A 21,422-nucleotide genomic window follows, 5' to 3' on the forward strand; every position below is an offset into this window, starting at 1 on the left:
CAGGCCCCCATGCAGCTCAGGCAGGCAGGCTTGTTGTGGGGGGAGAAGATCAGGCTCACTGCTTTTCTTGGGCAGAGCCTGCTTTCCTGGGCTGCTGCCAGGCTGCCTGCGGGACTTCCTACAGAGCTGAGGAGCTGCATGGAGCCTGGTGTTTAGCTTTGCGGCTGTAGGGGCAGCAAACTCAAACTCCTTTAGTTTGCTGTGCCTCATGTCACTTAAGGTGCATTACACCACCAAATTTCGTACAGCAGCTGGAATTAATGCTCAATATGCTGCCGAGGTGTGCGAACACCGACACCAATAAAGCGGTGCAAAAGGCATTTAGCCTGCTTTAAAGTGTCGTGCACACACGCCTCCTGTTTTTCCTACACATGGCCTTAGGCCCTTATCTGAGGAGCCCTGTGACTTGTCTGCTGAAGCCAGTGAGAATTCTGCTATTTGTATTATTGAAAGAAGGGGGAATGATGAGGCCTGAGATGTACAGGCATCATTAAATGGTGTTGCTAGACTGGACCTTGGCAGCTCTTTGACTAGGAATAGCGATGCATATTTAGGTCCAAGAGTAGTTAGAAAAACAAGTGAAGAGGAAATAGGCATATGTGTCTACGTGTGTGTACCCATGTATGTATGTTTGCATACTTAGTTATTAGCTGTCTGGAGTGGGAATTGTGTTGGTTTGGTTTGTACAGCAACTAGCACAGAAAGTTCCTGGTCTCTGACTGGGGTTTCTGGTGCAACTGCAGTACAAACAATAAGCAATCATGCTGATTACTAATTATATAGAAAAAGAGCTAAATTCTCCCCAATGGATGATTGGTGGAGTTGTGTATAGATGAGATGAGCCCCTTTTTACCCACAAGGTGACCCCTACTGTTGGTGGTAGAAGTGATTGGCCGTTGGCACCCATAGTGACTCCCCCAGTTTTATGCCACATTCTCATGGAACATAAAGTGAGACTCTGGTGAGAACTAGCACTGACTAGCCTGGGCTCAGTGTTGTGCAAGTGCAGGTTACTGGGTGCCTGTGGTTTGAGAGCTAGTGCAGATGCAGAGCTGGCTTGGGTGTCGGTGCACAGCACTGTCTCATACCATGTAGACAATAACCATACTGAGTACTTTTACACCTGAAGAGCTCTAAGCACTTTAGTAACATTAACTGCACTTCAAACCCATCCTGTGGGTAAGGTCAGGATGGCCTACTTTCCTGTTCTGAGCTAGACCACAGTGAATTCCATCTCTATGATAGCTCTCTCACTTGTGCTGTTTTCACTTTTAATACCTGTCTGAAGGTATTGCATGTCTCCCTCAGGTTTAGTTATATTTTTTTATTATCCATTTCCTGATGAAAGCCCATCTAAAAGATAGGAGGGTTCAGATGTGCAGTTCAACAAAGTTATATTTAATTTATTTCTGCATGTTACAGGAGAGGAATCAAAAGTCTGAGATGGACATAACTCACTTGAGTTTCTGCTACAGCTGAAAACTGTTGTCAGCTGATGTAACTCTTCAGAAAGCTACAGAATTCCGAGTTGGAATCCAAGATTTAGTATAATTGGGTACTTGCAAAGACCGTTCATTGTAGGATGGTGCAGAGACACGGTCAGTGGGTGAGTTTGAGAAACCTTGCAGACAAAGACTAGTGGTTCATTTAAACTTACTCAAAAATTGGCTGCATTCAGTGCATATAGATCAAATATCATTTGCATCTTTCTCATATATATTATTTAATCATGTTGTTTTAAATGTTACGAGATGGATGTATCTACCTGATATAGACATAGATATTGCATCATTACTGCCATAGCACTGTAACAGGACTTTTTAAAGGATTGCTAATGGTAATAAAAATATTCTGATACAGCATTAAGGATTTTGCTACTGAACTGTGTTTAATGTAAATATGCTGTCAGATACCCTTCAAGTAATTGACAAGAGCAGATGATTAGCAGTGTTCTCAATAGTGTTTTTGCATAATCTTACATTTTGACAGAACTCTTCAGCGGCTTTTTATTGTCAGCGCTCTGCAATCAGTAATACTTTTTCCTTGACAACATTTACTTTGTCATTATAAATCTTGTAAGTGGTCATTTAACTTGTTCAGTATGCATGTAAGAGTATCATTACTAACACATTTGAAAAAATGTGTTCCTGTTGGGGAACTATTGTGCAAGTAAACTTATAAAAAATCTAAATATAGTATGGTGAGTACAGCTTTTATGAAATAAATACTAACCTGAATCTATGGTAATCCTATTTTTTGCACATTGTAAGGATAATTTTATAATCTCCTACTTACTAGCTACTTGCACATAACCTATCAGATCTGTTCTGGTGACTGGGATTTTAACCATGTTTTCATTCTTTAATATTATTGCTCAATTAAAATCATTTACATCTAAATGACCAAAATTAAACTGTTGTGATCTGTAAGCATTCATAATTACATACAATATGTAACATTAATAGTCAATATAATAAACCTTCATCTTTATTGAAGCATCTCTTGTTTCTACAGCAGTTCTTTAATCTATCTCAATAGATTTCTAGTGTACAGCTCATATAGATTTGGTCAGTGACAAGGGTTAGAGTAGTCTTGTAGAACATTTACTTGTAGCTGTGAAAAGCCCACATTCATCAGAGGATTAGGTCGATCAGATTTGTACCAGGATCAATGGAAGGACTGTGTGATCCCTCTTAGGCTGTAATGTGTTCACCTTCTTTGGAGAGAATTCACATACACACACATTTCTCTGTCTTAAAGCCATTTATCTCAGAATGTCAAATTGCAATAATTAACCATTATTGATCTTAAATTCAATTAACTTCATTAACACAGGTCATGATGAGGGTGCTTGTAAGGGAAAAGCACTTGACAAGTGTCTCTTCTTATGTGACATTAAATGTTCACAATTGTGGCTATAAACTATTCACACTGTACCATAACAGCAGCTTTTAAAAAATGACAAGAGTTTCATTGGTAGATGGAAGAGACATTTCAATCCCCTCCCCTTTTACTTCTCAAGTTTTCCTGTTTAGGAATGGGTGAACCTTTTGTACTGAGCACATTATTTTAGTTTTGTTTTACAGAGAAACCCAGCTAGACCAACATACTTCAATCATTACAGTTAAATACCTAATACCAGGCAGAGACCCATTTACGTAACAGTATCTAGCATGATTAGCCCATCAGTGAAATGTTCAGCATGTTTCTTTGCTGTATGGTAGGAAACAAAATGGAACTCCCTTTTCTTAGAGGTAAATCCTGCAGTCTTCACTCAGTTCTTAGTTCTAGTGCACTATTATTACAGAGGAGGACTGAAGAAAACTGTGAAAGGGCATAAGGCTTTGGCCTATGGTTGTGTTGTCGCTCTTAGAGGAGCATCATAGTAAATAAAGGTTTGCTTACAATGGGTGAAAATACAGTAGTGTTTTAAAAAATTGAGCATTCTGGGTGCTTATACGTGTGCTCAAGGATGTGAAGGGAGGCATTTCAATTAGAGCAGTTCCTAGAGGGCTGCTGTAATTAAAACAGTGCAGTGTCATGTGTATTAAGCCCCTGCATATTTAAAAATGGCCACAGGATGCTTTAACTAAATCTCAGTGGATGACCTTTAGCTAAAGTGTCCCAGCAGCCATTTTTAAATCCATGGGGACTTGCACATGATGCTATTAATTGATGATTCATCGAGTCTGCTACAATGTGTTCTCATTAGAACGTGTCAGAGAACATGTATAGACATCCTTTAATTGCATTACACAATTGCATACAGCTTATAAGTATGTTCTGCACCAAAACTGCTGCAGAAGCCACCACATGAATGACTTTTGCTGAAATTTTGATTTTACAAGGAATGAAAGAATCAAGTTGAAGGTCTTTTAATATATGGAAAAAAATTAGCCAATACATTTCAATTACCTTGAGCAGCCATGACCACTTAAAATAATCTATTACCATGGCTTCTAGACTCCAACCATAATATTTTGAAGCATTTTAGATAGAAACATTATTGTATACTTGAGTATTTAAATTTACCATGAAGGGTATACTACCCCTCCAGAGACCTATGCTAGCATTAGTCTGATTGTAAACAAACACAAGGGTGCTGTTCTGGTCATTACAAAAGCAGAAAGATACGTACATATTAAATATAAGCAGAGATGCAGGAAGACCACTGTGTGTTAATGTGTTCATTTTTTTCATAATATCCTCAGAAAATCTAAATAATCATAATACAAGAATAGCCTTGAAGAGAAATTGGGGGAGCATCCTTTCAGTTCAGAAACAGATTTCCGTGACAATTAAAATGGTCATTTTGTCACTGCATTTGCTATTTCCACTCCACTATACAAAGCATTTGCTGAGAAGGGGGAGGGCAGAAGCAGAATGGTTTGATTACTGCATTTGAAGAAACTAAAGTTCCCTTACAACATCTGTTTGCTTAGTGAAGGATTATAATAATTAAGAGCTATTAGAGCCATATTGAGAACTTTTATGCTCATGCCTGCTTATCCTGGAGTTGGCTGTGAATCTCGTATTAGTTTGTTGAATGCCCTGTGTGCTTCTCAGTGATTAAGAGATGCCGCCCAAACGCTGATACTGAGCAGGGAGTTGTGTCACTGTGTGGTTTAGCATCAGTTTGTCTAAAGAGCTTGGTGAAGCATGTACTTAACCGTGTGCTGTTAGCAACACCTTTCTCCAGATGGATTTGTGTTTCCTGAGGATTGTGATGGATATTTTTGCCAGGTCAAAAGAAACAGGTAGCTTTTGCATCAGAAGAACCCAGAGATATGTACTGGTATTCAGGTCCAACTTAAAAAGGGTTGAGGTGTAAAATCGAGTGGTCTGTTCTTGTTCCCTTGTGTGGGCAAATGACTTCCATTTGTGTTGAGCAGTTCATTCTTATGAAGCTGGAATTGTGTCTTCCTTTGAGTTGGTTGCATCATTATAATGAATAATTTATACAAAAAAAATCTTCTCTTCTGTTGTACAAATGTCTGCAAATAGACTCTGAATGTCACTAATTTATTTGTCAATCATCATTGTTCAGTTTATGTGAACATTATTTCAGACTGTGGGTTGTTTCTGAACTGTTGACTTCAGTGATTCATAATTTACCATTTTTAAATTCCCGTGTAAAACACCTGGTCTTGTTCCTGCTTCATAATTGGTTAACTGACCTGTAAAACATTACAAACAGGGGTAGAGATGATGATTAGCTACACTGAGCTGTGAATAACTATTTGCAAATAGGTGTACTTTTACAAAGTACCAACATTCCCCAATAATGTGTCTGTTGGGAAGTATTTGTATGAATACTCATGACATGAGAACAAAAAGGGGTATAAATGTGCTCAAACTAAATAGCAATTCAGAATCTGGATACATGTTCACAAAAAAATAGTTTTTATTTGCCTCACTAGCCCTGATCATAAAGGACCAGTTTGTGCGTGTAATAAACGGATGAAGTGGGGAACCTTTGTTCTCCCAACCCTTGCACAGACTGCAGAAGGGGGAGAAAGAACGTGTCTCCCTGTGCTCAGAGGAACAGAGGGACTGCCGAGTCTCCACCGTGCAGTTTCTTCAGCGGGTCAAGCAGGAGGCATATGATGTACATGATGCTGAAGTTTCTTTGATTCTTCTGGTACACAGGACAGTAGCAGGTTGTAGAAAAGGGCAAGAAAGGCTAAACTCTTTATGCAAGCATGTCTTAACAAACCAATACCTAGAAAAAAAGGTTGACATGAGGCACTGAGACACTGCTCACCCTGTAGGACAGATGTGGAGTCAGATCTCACATGGGGCAATTTTAGGAGAGCTCAGGAAAACCCTGGTGAGGTTGACCGCAGAGAAACCAGGGCAAAGCTCAGCTTTGCGCATGACAGAGGTGCGATCCATCGTGTGACTCTTCTTACTCTACTGACTTAGAACAAATGCTTCACAGTTTCCCGCAACTTCCTCTCTCTGCTGAGAGCAGAAAGCTGTTTGTGGGCGAGTTCAGGTAATGCCTCCGTTTGTCTCGTTCCCACGTTCCCTGCTGCCAAATGAAGATCGCTGGCAGTATGCAGATTCTGCTTTTGTTGAATCACAGCAGCTTGCCTCAGAGGAGATTTGTAGGCACAGACTCTGGGCTTTGCCCAATTTGTGCACCTGTGGGTTCTACACTGGAGAATTTGATCCTTAATAATTATTTAAGCTTAAAACTCTCAATTATTTTCAATTATGCATGGTACACTGATGTACATAAACATAAACAGAGGAAGTTTAGGATCAAAAGCTATGACTTCCAGCTCAAGAGCCTAGGCTACTTCTGTATGTTGTCTCTCTCATCATTATAGAAACTAATTTACAGGCTAATTCAAGAGTTCTGGGTTCTATTCCTGGGTTTCCTATAGGACCCTAGATAAATCACCGATATTCTTTATGCCTCCATTTCCCCCATCTACTGAGTATCTATTCCATAGGGACGCTGTGAAGAATAATATATTAATGCTTTCTTAAGCTCCTGAGCTCCATGAAATGGGGGAGGGTGATGTTTAAAAGGACCAAATTACTATTAAAATTAATCTCGCATGATGACAGCATTTTTTCTGGTGTGTATTAAAGGTATTTAGTATAATTTGCAATGAGGAAATAAATTGTGATTGAGGAAATTGTATGTATGAGAAGTTTGCAAAGTCACCAGAAATTTAAACAATATTTGGTTTCAGAAAGTTGAATGTCTGCCTTATCAACAGAATTAGTACCTGGAATTGGATACTAATCCAAATCCTGGTTTGGGATTTTTTTTTTTTTGCCTCGTCACATGTTAGACATGTGATCCAAAAATGCATGGCTTCCAAGGAGGAGTTACCGGCAGTTGCCAGGTGTAAATTTATTGAACCTGAGCTGTCTCTCACTTAAACTACACCAGAAGTCAGTAAGCGTGGAATACCAGTGACCTAAGAATAAGGTGCTTAGTATGGTTTTACTTTGCTTTCTATTTAGGCTGTCCAAACTGCATTTCTCTTTATCATCTATTGCCTGTGCATTTGGATCTATGCAAACCTATTCTTTAACACTTGCAGTTGATTTGAGCTCACTGAAGTTACTCCAAATTTAAAACCAGTACAGGATGCTGGATTAGAGCAGCTGGTGAGCTTCCTGTGGCCTATTTCTGAGCGCTGTGTATTAGACAGCTGCCGTATTTTCAGCAAAGAAACAAAGACAAATACACTTCAAAGTTTCTGGTGTCTAATGATAGCTACCCATTACATTGGCATGCTGTCTCATGCAGTCACAGTGTGATCCCCAATAACTTAATACCACACTATTATTGGCATGAAGAGGCTGTAGATGTATTAACACAAAAAAATCTCAAACTAAACAAGCATTAATCATGCACATTACATCAAATTAACATGTTCAAAATTAATATTCTTGACCTTGCCAGTGGGCAGAATAATCAATCTTGGAATAGAGTCTTATTCTACTGAAAGGGACCAGCGACTCCAGCCGACATGCAAGAGAAGCACTGACCTCTCCCCTTGGAAAAAACATTTTGCTCTAGCACCAGACAGTTCTGCCCCTATGAAGCAGCACCTCTGACCTCTCTAACCAAGAATAATGTCCTGCTCAAAGTGCTGGTTAATCAGTGTTGCCATGCTTGTATAAAGAGAGCATTGTCATTCTCCATTTATTTTGGCACTATTGTAAATAAGGCTGGCCACCCCAAATTTCAGTCTCGTAGATAGGATCACAGTGAGGAGTCAGTGTGATCCTATCTATGAGCAGCTTAATCCAAATTGGGGAGATAACAGTTCCGTGACACATTGCCCCTTATGAAATCTCAAATGCAAGCTGTTACATATGAATAATCAGCCTATCACTGTGTAAAAATTCCCCACATCGTGGGTAAATGTATGTAGCTTTTCTTCCAACAAACACAGTTGGCAGTTAGAGAGGAGATTATCTAGAAAGAGAATTGTAACTCTTATGTATTCTCATTTGCATTATGTTTCTAACTACCTCTATCCACTGAATCAGTTTTTTTCTTACCCCTGTTTTTAATATTGCAAGCAAAGTTCAGCAGCTTAATCCAAATCCAATCATCTTTGTATTTCACAATTTACTGTTGGCTATCTTGTTTCTTCCCCTTATCCATAAACTGTGTCATATCTTGCCTCAGAATAATCTAATTGCGGCCCTACACTTCTTAGGTGTTCTTTATAGATTACCTGAGACTTAGCCTATTTCTAAGGAGAGTGATGTTGTGGTTTAAGGGGAAAATGATTAATAAAAACACATTGCACTGGCAGACATGAGGGGAAAAATAAAAACATGTTTTACTGGAGGAAGCCCCCATTAGCTCGACTCGGCTCTGCAGCGTCTATATAGATTGGGTGCTTCAGCGGGGCTTTTTGGTGCTTTTATCTAAAGCTGATTCAGTCTAAAAGCCCCACTGAAGTGTCTGATCTGTACAGATGCTGGGTGAGGCAGGTGAGGCTAATGCAGTGCCTCTTCTGGGCATGTGCTAGGCTCAGTGTGGGAGCACACAGTTTAAAATAAAGCACCGTTTTGAGGGGGGTGGGGGGTGGTTATGTCTGTAAGCAGCCATAGCACGTAGTAAATGGTGCTGCCTTGATGACAAATTTGGGGTCCTCTTTTTAATCCAAATAATTGGTATAGCATGGGCAGTGGCAATCCCCACGGCACCCCCAAGAGTATTTCAACTCCGCTAGGAGGCATAAACTCTAGGCTGAAGGAAGCATTTCAGTATCTCTTGCTTGTTTAGTGTTGAAAATAGCAGTTGTGATGGATTTTATTTTTTTGTGGTGGTAATACACAGTTGCAAGGAACGGGACTAAAGATGCCACCTCATTTCCTCAGTGTTGCCAAACATCCATCAGACATGATCATTTTCCAACCTGGACTAGATTTGGTCTGATGCTGTGCTCTGGAGGTGAAAGCCTCCCTTTCCCTAACCTCTGAATTATTGTTCCCTTTGCTCTTCACTTTTTCTTAGGTATGTACTAACAGAAGAGCAGAAAATTATACCTTGCAATGAACACTCGTTACATATGCCTGATTTGGAATTTAGGTGCAAAATAACATTTTAGTGCGGTTACTCTTTAATTGGATCTCAGTTTGAAGAACCGACCACATCAGCTTAGTTTATGGATGTCTAAGGACTCCAAAGCGAAGCAATAGGAAGGCTGATCATGATTGTATCACGTCCTAACCCTTTCTTTTGTCTTCTCTTTTTAATTGTAAAATGTAACCTGTTTGTTTCCATTTTTAAGCCCTTGGAAACTTCTGCAAGATGCATTTAAATACGTTGGAAAATGTAGTGCACATATAAGATGCATTAAACTGTATATCTTGAATGGTGAATGATTAGAAATCATATGGGATTGTTCATTAAACTTAAGTCCCATTTGTTGAAACAAAATATTTCATGGGAGGTGGTTGGTTTTGAAATATTCTCAAGTCATTAAAAACAAGGTTTGATGTTTCAACTTTTTTTTAAACAAAAAAATTCTGCTTATCTAGATAAAAAAGGCCTTTATCCTGAACTGTAAGATTGCTTGAGTAAACAACATCTAAGGGCATGTGTAGATGAAACAGGGGCCCTAAACTGAAGCAGTGGGTTTTAAAAAACACCGTTTCAGTTTAGGGCCAATTAAACCCCTGTGTCACGCCCTACTGATTTACCTGCCTCTCTGGTGGGGAGGGGAGGGCGAGCTGCCGGCAGGCGGAGAGGTCCCTGGTGGGGCTGGTGCTTCCCTCTGTGGCAGTGGCAGGTCCCCCCCAGGGGTACCCAGCTCGGGCGGTCCCAGGGGGTACCACAGCTGTGGAGGGAAGCACTGGGCCCCTGCACAGCTCAGGCAGGCAGGCTCCAGGGGGGAAAAAAGGAAGATCAGGGGCTCACTGCTTTTCTTGGGCAGAGATGCTTTCCCAGGCTGCTGCCAGGCTGCCTGCAGGGCTTCCTGCAGAGCCACGGAGCTGCACGGGGCCCGGTGCTTCGCTCCACGGCTGTAGGGGCAGCAAACTAAAACTCCTCAAAGGAGTCATTTAAGGTGCATTACACTGCCAAATTTCCTACAGTAGCTGGAATTAATGCGCAATACACCGCCGAGGTGTGCAAACACCGACACCAGTAAAGAGGTGCAAAAGCATTTAGCCTTTTAAAGTGTCATGCACACACGCGTCTCAGTTCGTCTACACATAGCCTAAGAGAAGAAACAGTCACAACATTGAAACAAGACATTGTAAAACTGCTGAAATGAAAAATGTCCATGATCTAAATCAAAATAGTATCATATGGCCTTTTGCAGTATAAGGAAATAAATAGTGGAGTAAAGTGAAAACTAGATTGGTTTGTATTATGATCTTTTCATACAAACTAAATCAGGTGTTTCTGACCATGTTAGTGAAAGGGATGCAGGAAGTGTCACGTCAGTACTATATGGAAAGGATATTGGCATCAGTGGATTCAATCCCTTGGCTCCAGCAGAGTTGTACCCATTTAGACCAGCACTGAACTTGGCTTAGGCCCTCAGGAAAAAAAATACTGATAATAAACGCTTTGGTTTAGCTGCACAGTAACTTTCCATTTTTGTAGGATATTTCTATTCAGTACATATGCAGGCTTTGTAATGGCATCTCTGGTGTATGTATGGAGAATGTATGAGACTATATCTGTGTATATACAATATGTGTTATGTACAGATCATTCTGGGAAGTGATATAGCACAGTTTATTTCCACTAGTAAAGAAATGATCCATAGCTCTGTTATGAAGGTAATTCCCCCTTGTATGGAAATGAATTACATTATACTACAGCTTACTGTTATGTATTTATATTAAAGGTATTAATTTCATTTTTACCTAGTGGTTTAGTTAATAATTCTAATAAATATTAATGAGGGAGCTGTATGTTTTTGACCTCTCTCTAACAGTACCCAGGATGATTTTCTGAATCCTTTCGGTGTCCTTATTTTCTATACAAACCCATTTTCTACTTTTTGGCAAGCAGCCTGTCACAATCATTGCGTTATTTGGGTTTGCAGACAGCCTCAAGTGAGTCCCCTACCCCCACAAGATGTAAATTGAAAACTTTTGTGCAAAGTTTTTCTTTTATTAATGTGGAAAATACCCCACAGAAACATGTAATTTCTTTCATTTCAGTTCCTATTAACTTTTTGGACTTTAAGGGTCCCCCCGCCCCTTACACTCTGCTGTTGCGGCATTGGCATTAGAGAACGGTTGCCCAGCTCTCCTGCTGTTTCAGACATGTATTTTACATTTTAAAACCAGCAAAATCGAGAGTTTTTCAATAAAAAGCAAGTGAGAAGATATAGTAGAGGAGGTAATCCAGCTTAGAGAGGGTCTTTCACCTCCTGGAAGCCCCTGGGAAGGCAGAATTTTACCAACAGCTGCCGATAGTCCCTTTGCTCCTCTTGCAGATACTAATTTGCACAAATGATCTTTCCATTGCATCCTTTTGTTTGCTATTGCCATGTAGTGTAATCTTTGCTTATAGTCTTGCAGTTTGCTAGGCAGTGTTGTAGAGCTCAGTTGAACAGGCGAGGGATTGGCAGCTTCTTGCTTCCAGATGGGGCTTCCAACAGTAGCCTTGCAGCCTGCTTCCACTCCCTTGTGAACATGGCCGGGGGGCTGGGAAAGGAGGGAAGTTCTGAGAAAGCTACAAGGCGCCGGCTGGCCAACGTGAGGAGAGTTGCAGATGCCAGTAGCCTCCTGTATCCTTTGGGGGTAACAAGCTGCTGCTAGGTGCGCAGAACTATCTGACCCACCACAGAGCCGTTTCTACCTGTCTGCACGTCGCTGCCTGGCTGGATCTCCGAGGGTGCTGTGGGTTTTCCTAGGAGGCACTGAAGATTTTTTCATTGTCTGAGATGGCCCCGTTTTGGGTTCAGCTTGTATCTTCCCCATAGCAGCCCAGTAGAGTATGACGGTTCGCTAGGACCGTGAGTAACAGGGAAAAAACTCCCGATAAAGTCTGTTGTAACTCCCCTTTAGTACCCTGTGCAGATCAAGAGTAAGTAGGTGATTGGGGCCTGTGTACAAACCAGAGTTAAGAGCCACAGAAAACTACGGGTGCAAACTCCAGTTGGTTTGGGATGATCATGGTTGAGAGTCCGCTCCGGTTTTGTCATTCTCACGGGCAACCTCATACTATGCATGAGGGAGGACTCTAGTTGAGGGAACCGGGATGAAGTTTTTCCCCATTTTTCCTCTCTCCTGGACAGTTGTACTGACTCACTGTAATGGTTTCAGATAGATTCCTGGTGGGTGTAAAGGTGCACGCTTCCCCCCCTCCGTGCCCCTCTCCCCCACCCCCTTATATTCCACATTGTAGTGGAATTAGTTTATCAAGGTTGCAAGCTGCCGTGTTAAATCTGTTACTCTGGTCTGGGACGTATTACGTGCGTGTCTGGATCAAAGGCTGCAGTGTCACAGACTTGGCTTGCTGACTTCTGTTTAGGAAGAAGAAGAGAGTTATGGAGGAGGCAGCTCCTGGTTAGCACGCAAATATGCTTGATAGCTGGTGGAAAGGGCAAAGAAAGCATGAAAGTTAAATAGATTTAAATTTAAATGAGCTGCATGCTGAAGGTTTTCACCTAATGGAAAAGTCACTCTCTTAAAAACTATGAATACGACAATACAAGTGTTTCAGTCCAAACAAAGATCACAAAGTTTCAGTAGTAAGAGAAACAGAGATGCAGGGAACACCACTAATCACGGGCTACGTTCATGGTTCTTGTTCACAATAATGAGCACGAGATCCCACTCCCACAAGTAGTGTCACTGATTTCCAAGCGGTGACCCCTGCTTGTTGGCATGCACGGTTTTGAGAGTGAATGCACAGCTTTCAGTGAATACAGGGAAGCAAAGCTTAGTGTTTCCCTGGAATGGGCAAGTGTAAAAATGACTTCTTTCCATGTGTTGCATTAAATAGCCACCCATTTTCCTTATTCCAGAACAAGGCTGTAATCTCACAGGTTGGGAAGGTAAACAAGGGGGTGGAAATTTTAAAGGAAAACTTTTCACAAATGGATCCCACAGGAAAGGATTATGATATTTCTGGCAAAGTTCCCCTTTATGACAGGAACCATGGAGCCTCCGTTCTTCAACAGTGACCATTGTTGAACAGTACCTGTTGCTCAAGCATTATCCATCATTATTTTCACTTTCTTATTTTAGACAAGGGTTTATACTCCTTTGTTCTTCTGGGATAAGTAATGATAGACAAGAAATACTATGATGCAAATAATAAAATAAAAGACAGTTTGTCCTATTCCATAATGGAATGAAAGCATTAAATAAAGTATACCTTATTAGACTGCAAGTGCTTTGGAATTGCCCCTTTGCAAGTGGTTATGTAGTGCCTAAAAGAACGGTCCCAGATCTTGATTACAACCTGTAGCCATGGCTGCAATATAAATGATGATTAAAGAATCCTTGCCATTGATTATATTATTTCAAAATGGTGAAAACAATAGGAAAATAGAGAGGAATTCTATTTTCTTTAGATCTGAAGCTTGTATTTTAACATTTTAAAATACAGGTTTTCAGATAGGATATGTGTTTTTAATCAGGCTTTGTTTTACCTTAATTTAGTTTTTCAATAAAACCATACTAGATGTAGGATCACCCGCTGGTTGGATTTCCACAGCTAGAAAAATAGTCTGCACTATAATACACGGGTAAAATTTGTTGTTGTTCTGGCTTGATATGTGTACACTTCCAAAGGTTTAACTTGTACTCTAAATGCCAGATTACACCTTTATACGCTTGGAAGAAAGTTTGCTAAAACTCATCCATGTTAAAGGGCAGTGATGAATTTTTTATACTTCCCAACTGGATGAAGCATATTCTATCCAAAACTAGAAGTCCAGTTTCATCATTACGTTAAAATTTAGTGGTTTTCTGTTAACATATGACACAAAAATCCTGAAAAGATGTGTGAAAAGTTATGAATGGTATCTAAATGATATGGTAATTTTTTCAAATGCTCTGGTTTGTTTCCTCAATATATATTGTATTCTATAACCTGACTAGATTATTTAATATGCTGAGCTGTGGTGTGCTAAGCCAGATACCCGCACATTGCAAATGTTGTAAAAGTCAAGGCCAAAAGCCAAGTGCCTTCCACCATTGAAGCTTACTACAAATATTTTTTTTTCAGTTGTATATTATTACGATGGTACGGAGCTAGTAAGCTCTCAGGTGCTTCTATTTAAAAAAAAAAAAATTCCTGTTAATGATATTTATATATTTCTGGCATCTCAGTTATCTTTAGCTTCTTGCATTGTAAAGTGATGGGTCACTTTGATCAATGAATGATCTCTCTTTCTCAATGCTTTCATAAATTTATTTGTTAAAGAGGTGACGCGTATATGTAAAATGCACGCAGAGTACCACTGTGAAAAATTTAATATAAAGCTAGTCAGTTCCCAACTATCCTATTCAGGAAGAGCATGTTAGATTTACATCATCAGTTGCATTACTTAAAAAATAAAATAAAAGGCAGGATCCCTGTTGGGTGCCCGTGTAGTTTATGCTGAGTAAATATTGACAAAGTAGTCTAAAGAGCAAACACTTTGACATTTGTAAGGTCCACTGGAAGGTCTTGTATATATTTATACAGCAAGAATGAGAACAGCATACCAATTTTCTTGAACTTGCTCCTGACATAATTCTGCACGGGCTTTCATGCTGAGGAGAGAAGTATGTTTGAATGTGAATGGGCCATTTGTACCTCTATAATGAATATCCTTGAATCACTGTTAGCAAGTTATTTCAGGATTTTGAATCACCTGCTTTTCCACCCCCTCCAAAAAAATAAATCTTGGTTTTAATTTGTTGTAATTGAAGTCTTTTTTTTTTACTTTGTAGGAATTTTATTGATGTTTTTTGTACTTTATATTTATTAAAGATTGAGGCTCAAAAATGTAATGAGTAAAAAATGCTTGCTTAATTTAAATTGTGAATCTGTCTGTTAAGAAATGCATTAGGGGTAGGAGAAGCATAAGACATATTAATTGACAGACAGGAACTGCTGTCTCTGAGGTTGATACAAGTAATTTATTACTTTAGAAATGAATGCCACCTCCAGAATGTGCTTCATTAATTTCAAATTTAGTTTTAATTTCAAGCTGTTGCCCCTTGAGAAGAATAAGGTGGCAAATTATGTTTGAAGAGCAGATTTTTTTTCTTGCTCTGAAGAAACACTAAATTTTAACTGTTTAATTTTACAAATAAATGCAGTTCTTTGGCTGAAACATTTAAGCAGTTGATATAAAACATGGGCAACAGTCACTAACTCTTATATATTCTTTTTCCTATGATAGCCTATGTTTCAGACGAACTGAAGGCAGCAGCTCTGGTGGAGGAAGACGTGGAACCCGATGAAAATGCAGTGGATGGGGAGCCTTCAGCAAAGTATGCGTGCCCAGAAAAAGACTTCAGTAAGAACTGCCAGAGCTATCAAAATTCTCCAGCTGCTGAATTTTCTAGCCATGAAATGGACAGTGAATCTCACATCAGTGAGACAAGTGACCGAATGGCAGACTTTGAGAGCAGCTCTATCAAAAACGAGGAGGAGAGCAAGGAGGTTTCCATACCACTTGAAGATTCGACTGTATCTGATAGCTTAGAACAAATGAAAGCGGTATATAACAACTTTCTCTCCAATTCCTACTGGTCCAATCTCAATTTGAATCTCCACCAGCCAACGTCAGAAAAAAACAATGGTAGTAGTAGCAGTAGCAGCAGCAGCAGCAGCAGTTGTGGCAGTGGCAGCTTTGACTGGCATCAGACTGCCATGGCAAAAACACTGCAGCAAGTTTCTCAGAGCAGAATTCTTCCTGAACCAAGTCTTTTTAGCACAGTTCAATTGTACAGACAAAGTAGTAAGCTTTACGGCTCGATATTTACAGGAGCCAGTAAATTTCGTTGTAAAGACTGCAGCGCTGCCTATGATACTTTAGTGGAATTAACAGTGCACATGAATGAGACAGGACATTATCGAGATGACAACCATGAAACTGATAACAATAACCCTAAAAGGTGGTCCAAACCTCGTAAACGTTCTTTGCTGGAAATGGAAGGGAAGGAAGATGCCCAGAAAGTATTAAAGTGTATGTACTGCGGCCATTCATTTGAATCTCTTCAGGACTTGAGTGTTCACATGATCAAAACAAAACACTACCAAAAAGTGCCTCTGAAAGAGCCTGTTACACCTGTAGCAGCAAAAATTATCCCAGCTACTAGAAAGAAAGCATCATTGGAGCTTGAGCTTCCAAGTTCTCCAGACTCCACAGGTGGAACGCCAAAAGCAACTATCTCTGACACCAACGATGCACTACAAAAAAATTCCAATCCTTACATCACACCAAATAATCGTTATGGTCACCAGAACGGTGCCAGCTATGCCTGGCATTTTGAAGCAAGAAAATCTCAAATTCTCAAATGCATGGAATGTGGAAGTTCGCATGATACTCTGCAAGAACTCACTGCCCACATGATGGTGACAGGACATTTTATAAAAGTCACCAACTCTGCCATGAAGAAGGGGAAGCCAATTATAGAAGCCCCAGCAACGCCAACGATAACATCCTTAGTAGATGAAAAGGTACAGTCTGTCCCACTAGCTGCCACCACTTTTACATCTCCTTCCAATACACCTTCTAGTGTCTCCCCCAAATTAAATGTTGAAGTTAAAAAAGAAGTAGATAAAGAGAGAGGCATCACTGATGACAAAATGAAAGATAAGGAGAAGTCAAGTGAAGAGGAGGAAAAGTATGATATCTCTTCCAAATACCACTACTTGACTGAAAATGATCTGGAAGAGAGTCCCAAAGGGGGTCTAGATATCTTAAAGTCTCTAGAAAACACAGTGACGTCAGCTATAAACAAAGCCCAGAATGGCACACCGAGCTGGGGTGGCTACCCAAGTATTCATGCTGCCTACCAGCTTCCTAACATGATGAAGCTGTCGCTGGGTTCATCTGGAAAAAGTACGCCCTTAAAACCTGTGTTTGGAAACAATGAAATAGTGTCACCAACTAAAAACCAGCCGCTTGTGTCGCCACCAAGCAGTCAGACCTCACCTGTGCCAAAAACAAACTTTCATGCCATGGAAGAACTGGTCAAGAAAGTCACTGAGAAAGTGGCTAAAGTTGAAGAGAAAATGAAAGAACCGGAAGGAAAGCTTTCTCCAATGAAACGTGCAACACCTTCGCCATGCAGCAGTGAAGTTAGTGAACCCCTCAAGATGGAGGCCCCCAGTGACAGTGGTTTTAAAAGCCAACAGAGCAGTCCAGTCCCTCAGAGGGATAGTTGCAAGGATAGCCCAACTGTAGAACCAGTGGAAAATGGTAAAGAGCCTGTAAAGTCAATTGTAAGTGCTTTAAGCAGCAGCACAGCTATTATCACCGATCACCCTCCTGAACAGCCATTTGTAAATCCATTAAGTGCACTGCAGTCTGTCATGAACATTCATCTTGGAAAGGCAGCAAAGCCATCTTTACCTGCTTTGGATCCAATGAGCATGCTTTTTAAAATGAGCAACAGTTTGGCAGAAAAGGCTGCCGTGGCCACCCCACCTTTACAGTCCAAAAAACCAGACCACTTAGACCGTTATTTTTATCATGTCAACAATGACCAACCCATAGATTTGACGAAAGGCAAGAGTGACAAAAGCTGCTCTTTGGGTTCAGCGCTTTTGTCATCTACATCGACATCTTCTGCATCTTCTTCATCTACAGTGACAACAGCAAAGACATCTGCAGTCGTGTCATTCATGTCAAACTCACCGCTACGCGAGAATGCCTTGTCAGATATATCTGATATGCTGAAGAACCTGACAGAAAGTCACACATCAAAATCTTCCACACCTTCCAGCATATCTGAGAAATCTGACATTGATGGTACCACAATAGAAGAACCAGAAGAGAGCACACCAGCTCAGAAAAGGAAGGGACGTCAGTCTAACTGGAACCCTCAGCACTTGCTCATTCTGCAGGCCCAGTTTGCAGCCAGTTTGCGGCAGACATCAGAGGGGAAATACATCATGTCAGACTTGAGCCCTCAAGAAAGAATGCACATTTCCAGGTTTACGGGACTCTCAATGACCACCATTAGCCACTGGCTAGCCAATGTGAAATACCAGCTCCGAAGGACCGGGGGAACTAAGTTCCTTAAAAATTTGGACACTGGGCATCCAGTGTTCTTTTGTAATGACTGTGCTTCACAGATCAGAACTCCCTCAACTTATATCAGTCACCTTGAATCACATCTAGGTTTCAGGTTAAGAGACTTGTCCAAACTGTCCAATGAACAGATTAACAATCAGATAGCACAAGCAAAGTCACCATCTGAAAAACTGGTGACATCATCTCCAGAGGAAGAAATTGGAACTTCCTATCAGTGTAAACTTTGTAACAGGACTTTTGCAAGCAAGCATGCTGTTAAACTTCATCTTAGTAAAACACATGGGAAGTCACCAGAGGATCATCTTCTGTATGTTTCGGAGTTAGAGAAGCAGTAGCATTTGCTTTTGATTAAAATAACTGTAATTTGCTTTGAGGAACACTGTCAAAGACGCCTTAAAGCTACTGTTTAGTTCTTGGCACATGTTCTTATTTTAACTCCAGAGAGTAACTCTGGGCTGAACTGTTTTGTATAACTGTACAGTGTTTAAATAGAGGTGCATAATCAGCTGTTGTTACTGGTAAAATATGAAGGTTAAAATGCAGTGGTAAGTGTTTGGAACTTTGTGTAAATTGGATTTAGTTGCTGTGCATCCCTCTGATGCATCAAGCTGCATGCATTAACAGACAGTTTAATTAAGCATTTATAACTAATTCTGGTGCACTTTTTTCATGTGACCTAAGTGTGCTGGTATTTCTCACCCTATAATCTTTAGCCCTCTGAGTACTTTGAAGCACTTTTGCATTAATTTGGTAAAAATGTATGCCTATGTTTTTTAAGACCCTTACCAGCTTAGTTCTAATTACTAATATGAACCTCCATTTATGCAGAGGTGTATCACACCTTGAAATTTAAAAATATTATTTTCACATTGAAACATAGATGTATATATTGTATAGATTTCAAAATCTCTTATGGAAAGTGTGATTGTGGTTAATGCCATTTCTTTTTCTTCTGCATTTTTAGCAACAGTGTTTTTTATACCTGATATCCCCCAGGTATAAGCTGTACCTATATATAGTGTATATTTCTTTTCTAGATCAAAGGGTTTTCTTTCAACATTCAAACATTGTAAATTATATGAAAGATACCACAGATAGCATTTATAAAGTATTCAGAAACATTATTCTTAAAGCAAAGTATGTTTTGTTTTGTTTTGCTATACAGTACATCTATATTGATAGAGGTTCATGTTTAAATTATACATATTTATTAGTATCGCTGTCATTTGTTTTTAAACTGTCTGAAATAACAGAAGCCACGGACTGCATCCTTGGCATGCATTATAACTATTTTGCACAACATGACTTTTAAAGGTATTTATTAGTAAAAAAAAATAAAATAAAATAAAATAAAATAAAGAGAGAAATTCAAAATAAACTCAGTGCTCAAAGGGTTAAATCTATTTGAAAAACTTGTACTGTATTTCCTAAACATTGATAAAGCCTTTAAAATGTTTGTACTGTAATACTTTGCTTAAAAGTTATGAGGCATTCTGTGATATAACCTCTTTTACTTATTTATAAGCGCTCTTGGTTGTTATTTCATATTGTAGAATGCCTTTTTATTTCAATTGGTAACTTTCTGTTTTGTTCTGCCTAATTATTCTCCCAAGATTCCATACTGCAGCTTTATCTTTAGGCATATGAAAGGTAACCCGTGGTTACCAGCACACTAAGTGATTCTGTTCGTCTCCATTTTTGGCAGTTAATTTGCAGAAGTAACTGACAGCTGACACCATATGAGAATCTATGTATAAAATATTGGCATGTAAACAGCACAGACACTGTAATGCACTCTGTGCCCTGTTTTGTTGTTGACAATGAAGCACCATTATATGACTCTTCATATAACCTTTTTTTCTACAGCAGCATTAAAATTGTCTTTTTGCTATAATTTTGTGTTGCGTTCACAATTATGTCTGGAATGTGCTACGACTAACGAGCACATTAAAATTAAATTGTATGCTATCTGTTTATGACTGAAGCTTGAGTAGGTTTCTTCATCTGCCAGGTGCTGGCAGTCAAAAGCTGCACATAAATCACTGGAGTTTTAGTGAACTTTCGCATTTAAAGAGCAGGGTAGCACTTATTCAAAGGCTGCATTAACAAAATTTTTCCCCAGAAAAGATAAATGAATGTTATAACTCCTCTTTAAACATCAGGTAAGATTGACTGTAAAGAAGGGAGTTTATATGCAACGTGTGTGGCAAAGCAAATAGATGCTTTGCTGTGCTGTATATTCAGACCCAGTCAGATACTGATACTTAACCACATTCCTCTTGAATATCCTGGATAGAGTCTGCAAGTTGTACTAGTAGGTACTTCATGGATTAGACCGTCCTCCTCCATCTACTGTGAATTTTCAGGTGACAGGAAGAGATGGCTGAGACTGATGGCTGAAACTTTGTGACTTCAAAGTGGTTCTACTTTGGCCATATCTGCTGTTGCTCAAAATTCAAAACAGATAGCAAGAGAGAAAAGGAGAATGCATAAACACATGCGAAGAAAATGCACACAAACATAAGATTTTGTAAGATAATGGCAGACTTTACTGGCCTTGACAAATCACCCCAACAAAAATACTGAAAACAAAATTTTGATCTGTAAAGTAGTTTGATTCGTAAAGTATTGCTTTCCTGGGTCCGATGGACTTACAGACTAGAAATGCGTATGCAGAAAGCAAACCAGTATTATAAGAAATATATCACAAGTACATATATAGGCTTCTAAATACAAGAAGTGAATATATGCAATTTAAAAAAAAATCAGTCTCTTTTTGTTTTAAGTGACTAGTTACATGCACATGATTTCTTTTTCTTTTTTTTTTTCCTTTTTCTTTTAAATTGAAAAGGTTGGTATAATTTCTTCTACGCTGTAGGCAACCCAGCTGTTTCTTTTAAGAGCACTTCTTCTGGGTAACAGACCCTGTGACTAACAAAAATCACGTCCAGTACCACAGCTCTGGAATTTTTTCTCTTTTGGCTCACCATTTACATCTGATTTGAAAGTCATTTATGTTCTGAGGTCTCGGTTCAGATCCTAATGGTCTCAGTTCAAAGCAATGACAAAACTCCTCCACTTAATTCTGCTGCTTAGCTCTGTCACCTCAATGGTATTCTCTCACCTATTTAGACAAAGTAACCCCTTCAGTCTAGAGCTCAGGTCTTCCCTGAAGCAACACTTGAAGCTGTCTTCATTTTTGCG

At 39.6% G+C, this 21,422-nt stretch overlaps 1 protein-coding gene across 9 annotated transcripts in view; it reads left to right on the top strand.

Moving 5' to 3' along the window:
* Positions 1–20,136, top strand: part of TSHZ3 (teashirt zinc finger homeobox 3) — a 76,981-nt gene extending 56,845 nt beyond the window's left edge. For all 9 annotated transcript variants that reach the window (XM_090062574.1, XM_090062581.1, XM_090062580.1 and 6 more), the window contains one exon: positions 15,354–20,136. In XM_090062574.1, coding sequence (XP_089918700.1) covers positions 15,354–18,553 — 3,200 coding nt within the window. In that variant the 3' untranslated portion in view covers positions 18,554–20,136. The remainder of the gene's footprint in view (positions 1–15,353) is intronic.
* Positions 20,137–21,422: the final 1,286 nt, after the last annotated feature.

This window comes from Crocodylus siamensis, chromosome 9, assembly GCF_052110815.1.
Source record: "Crocodylus siamensis isolate JL-2025a chromosome 9, ASM5211081v1, whole genome shotgun sequence".
NCBI classification, from domain to species: domain Eukaryota; kingdom Metazoa; phylum Chordata; order Crocodylia; family Crocodylidae; genus Crocodylus; species Crocodylus siamensis.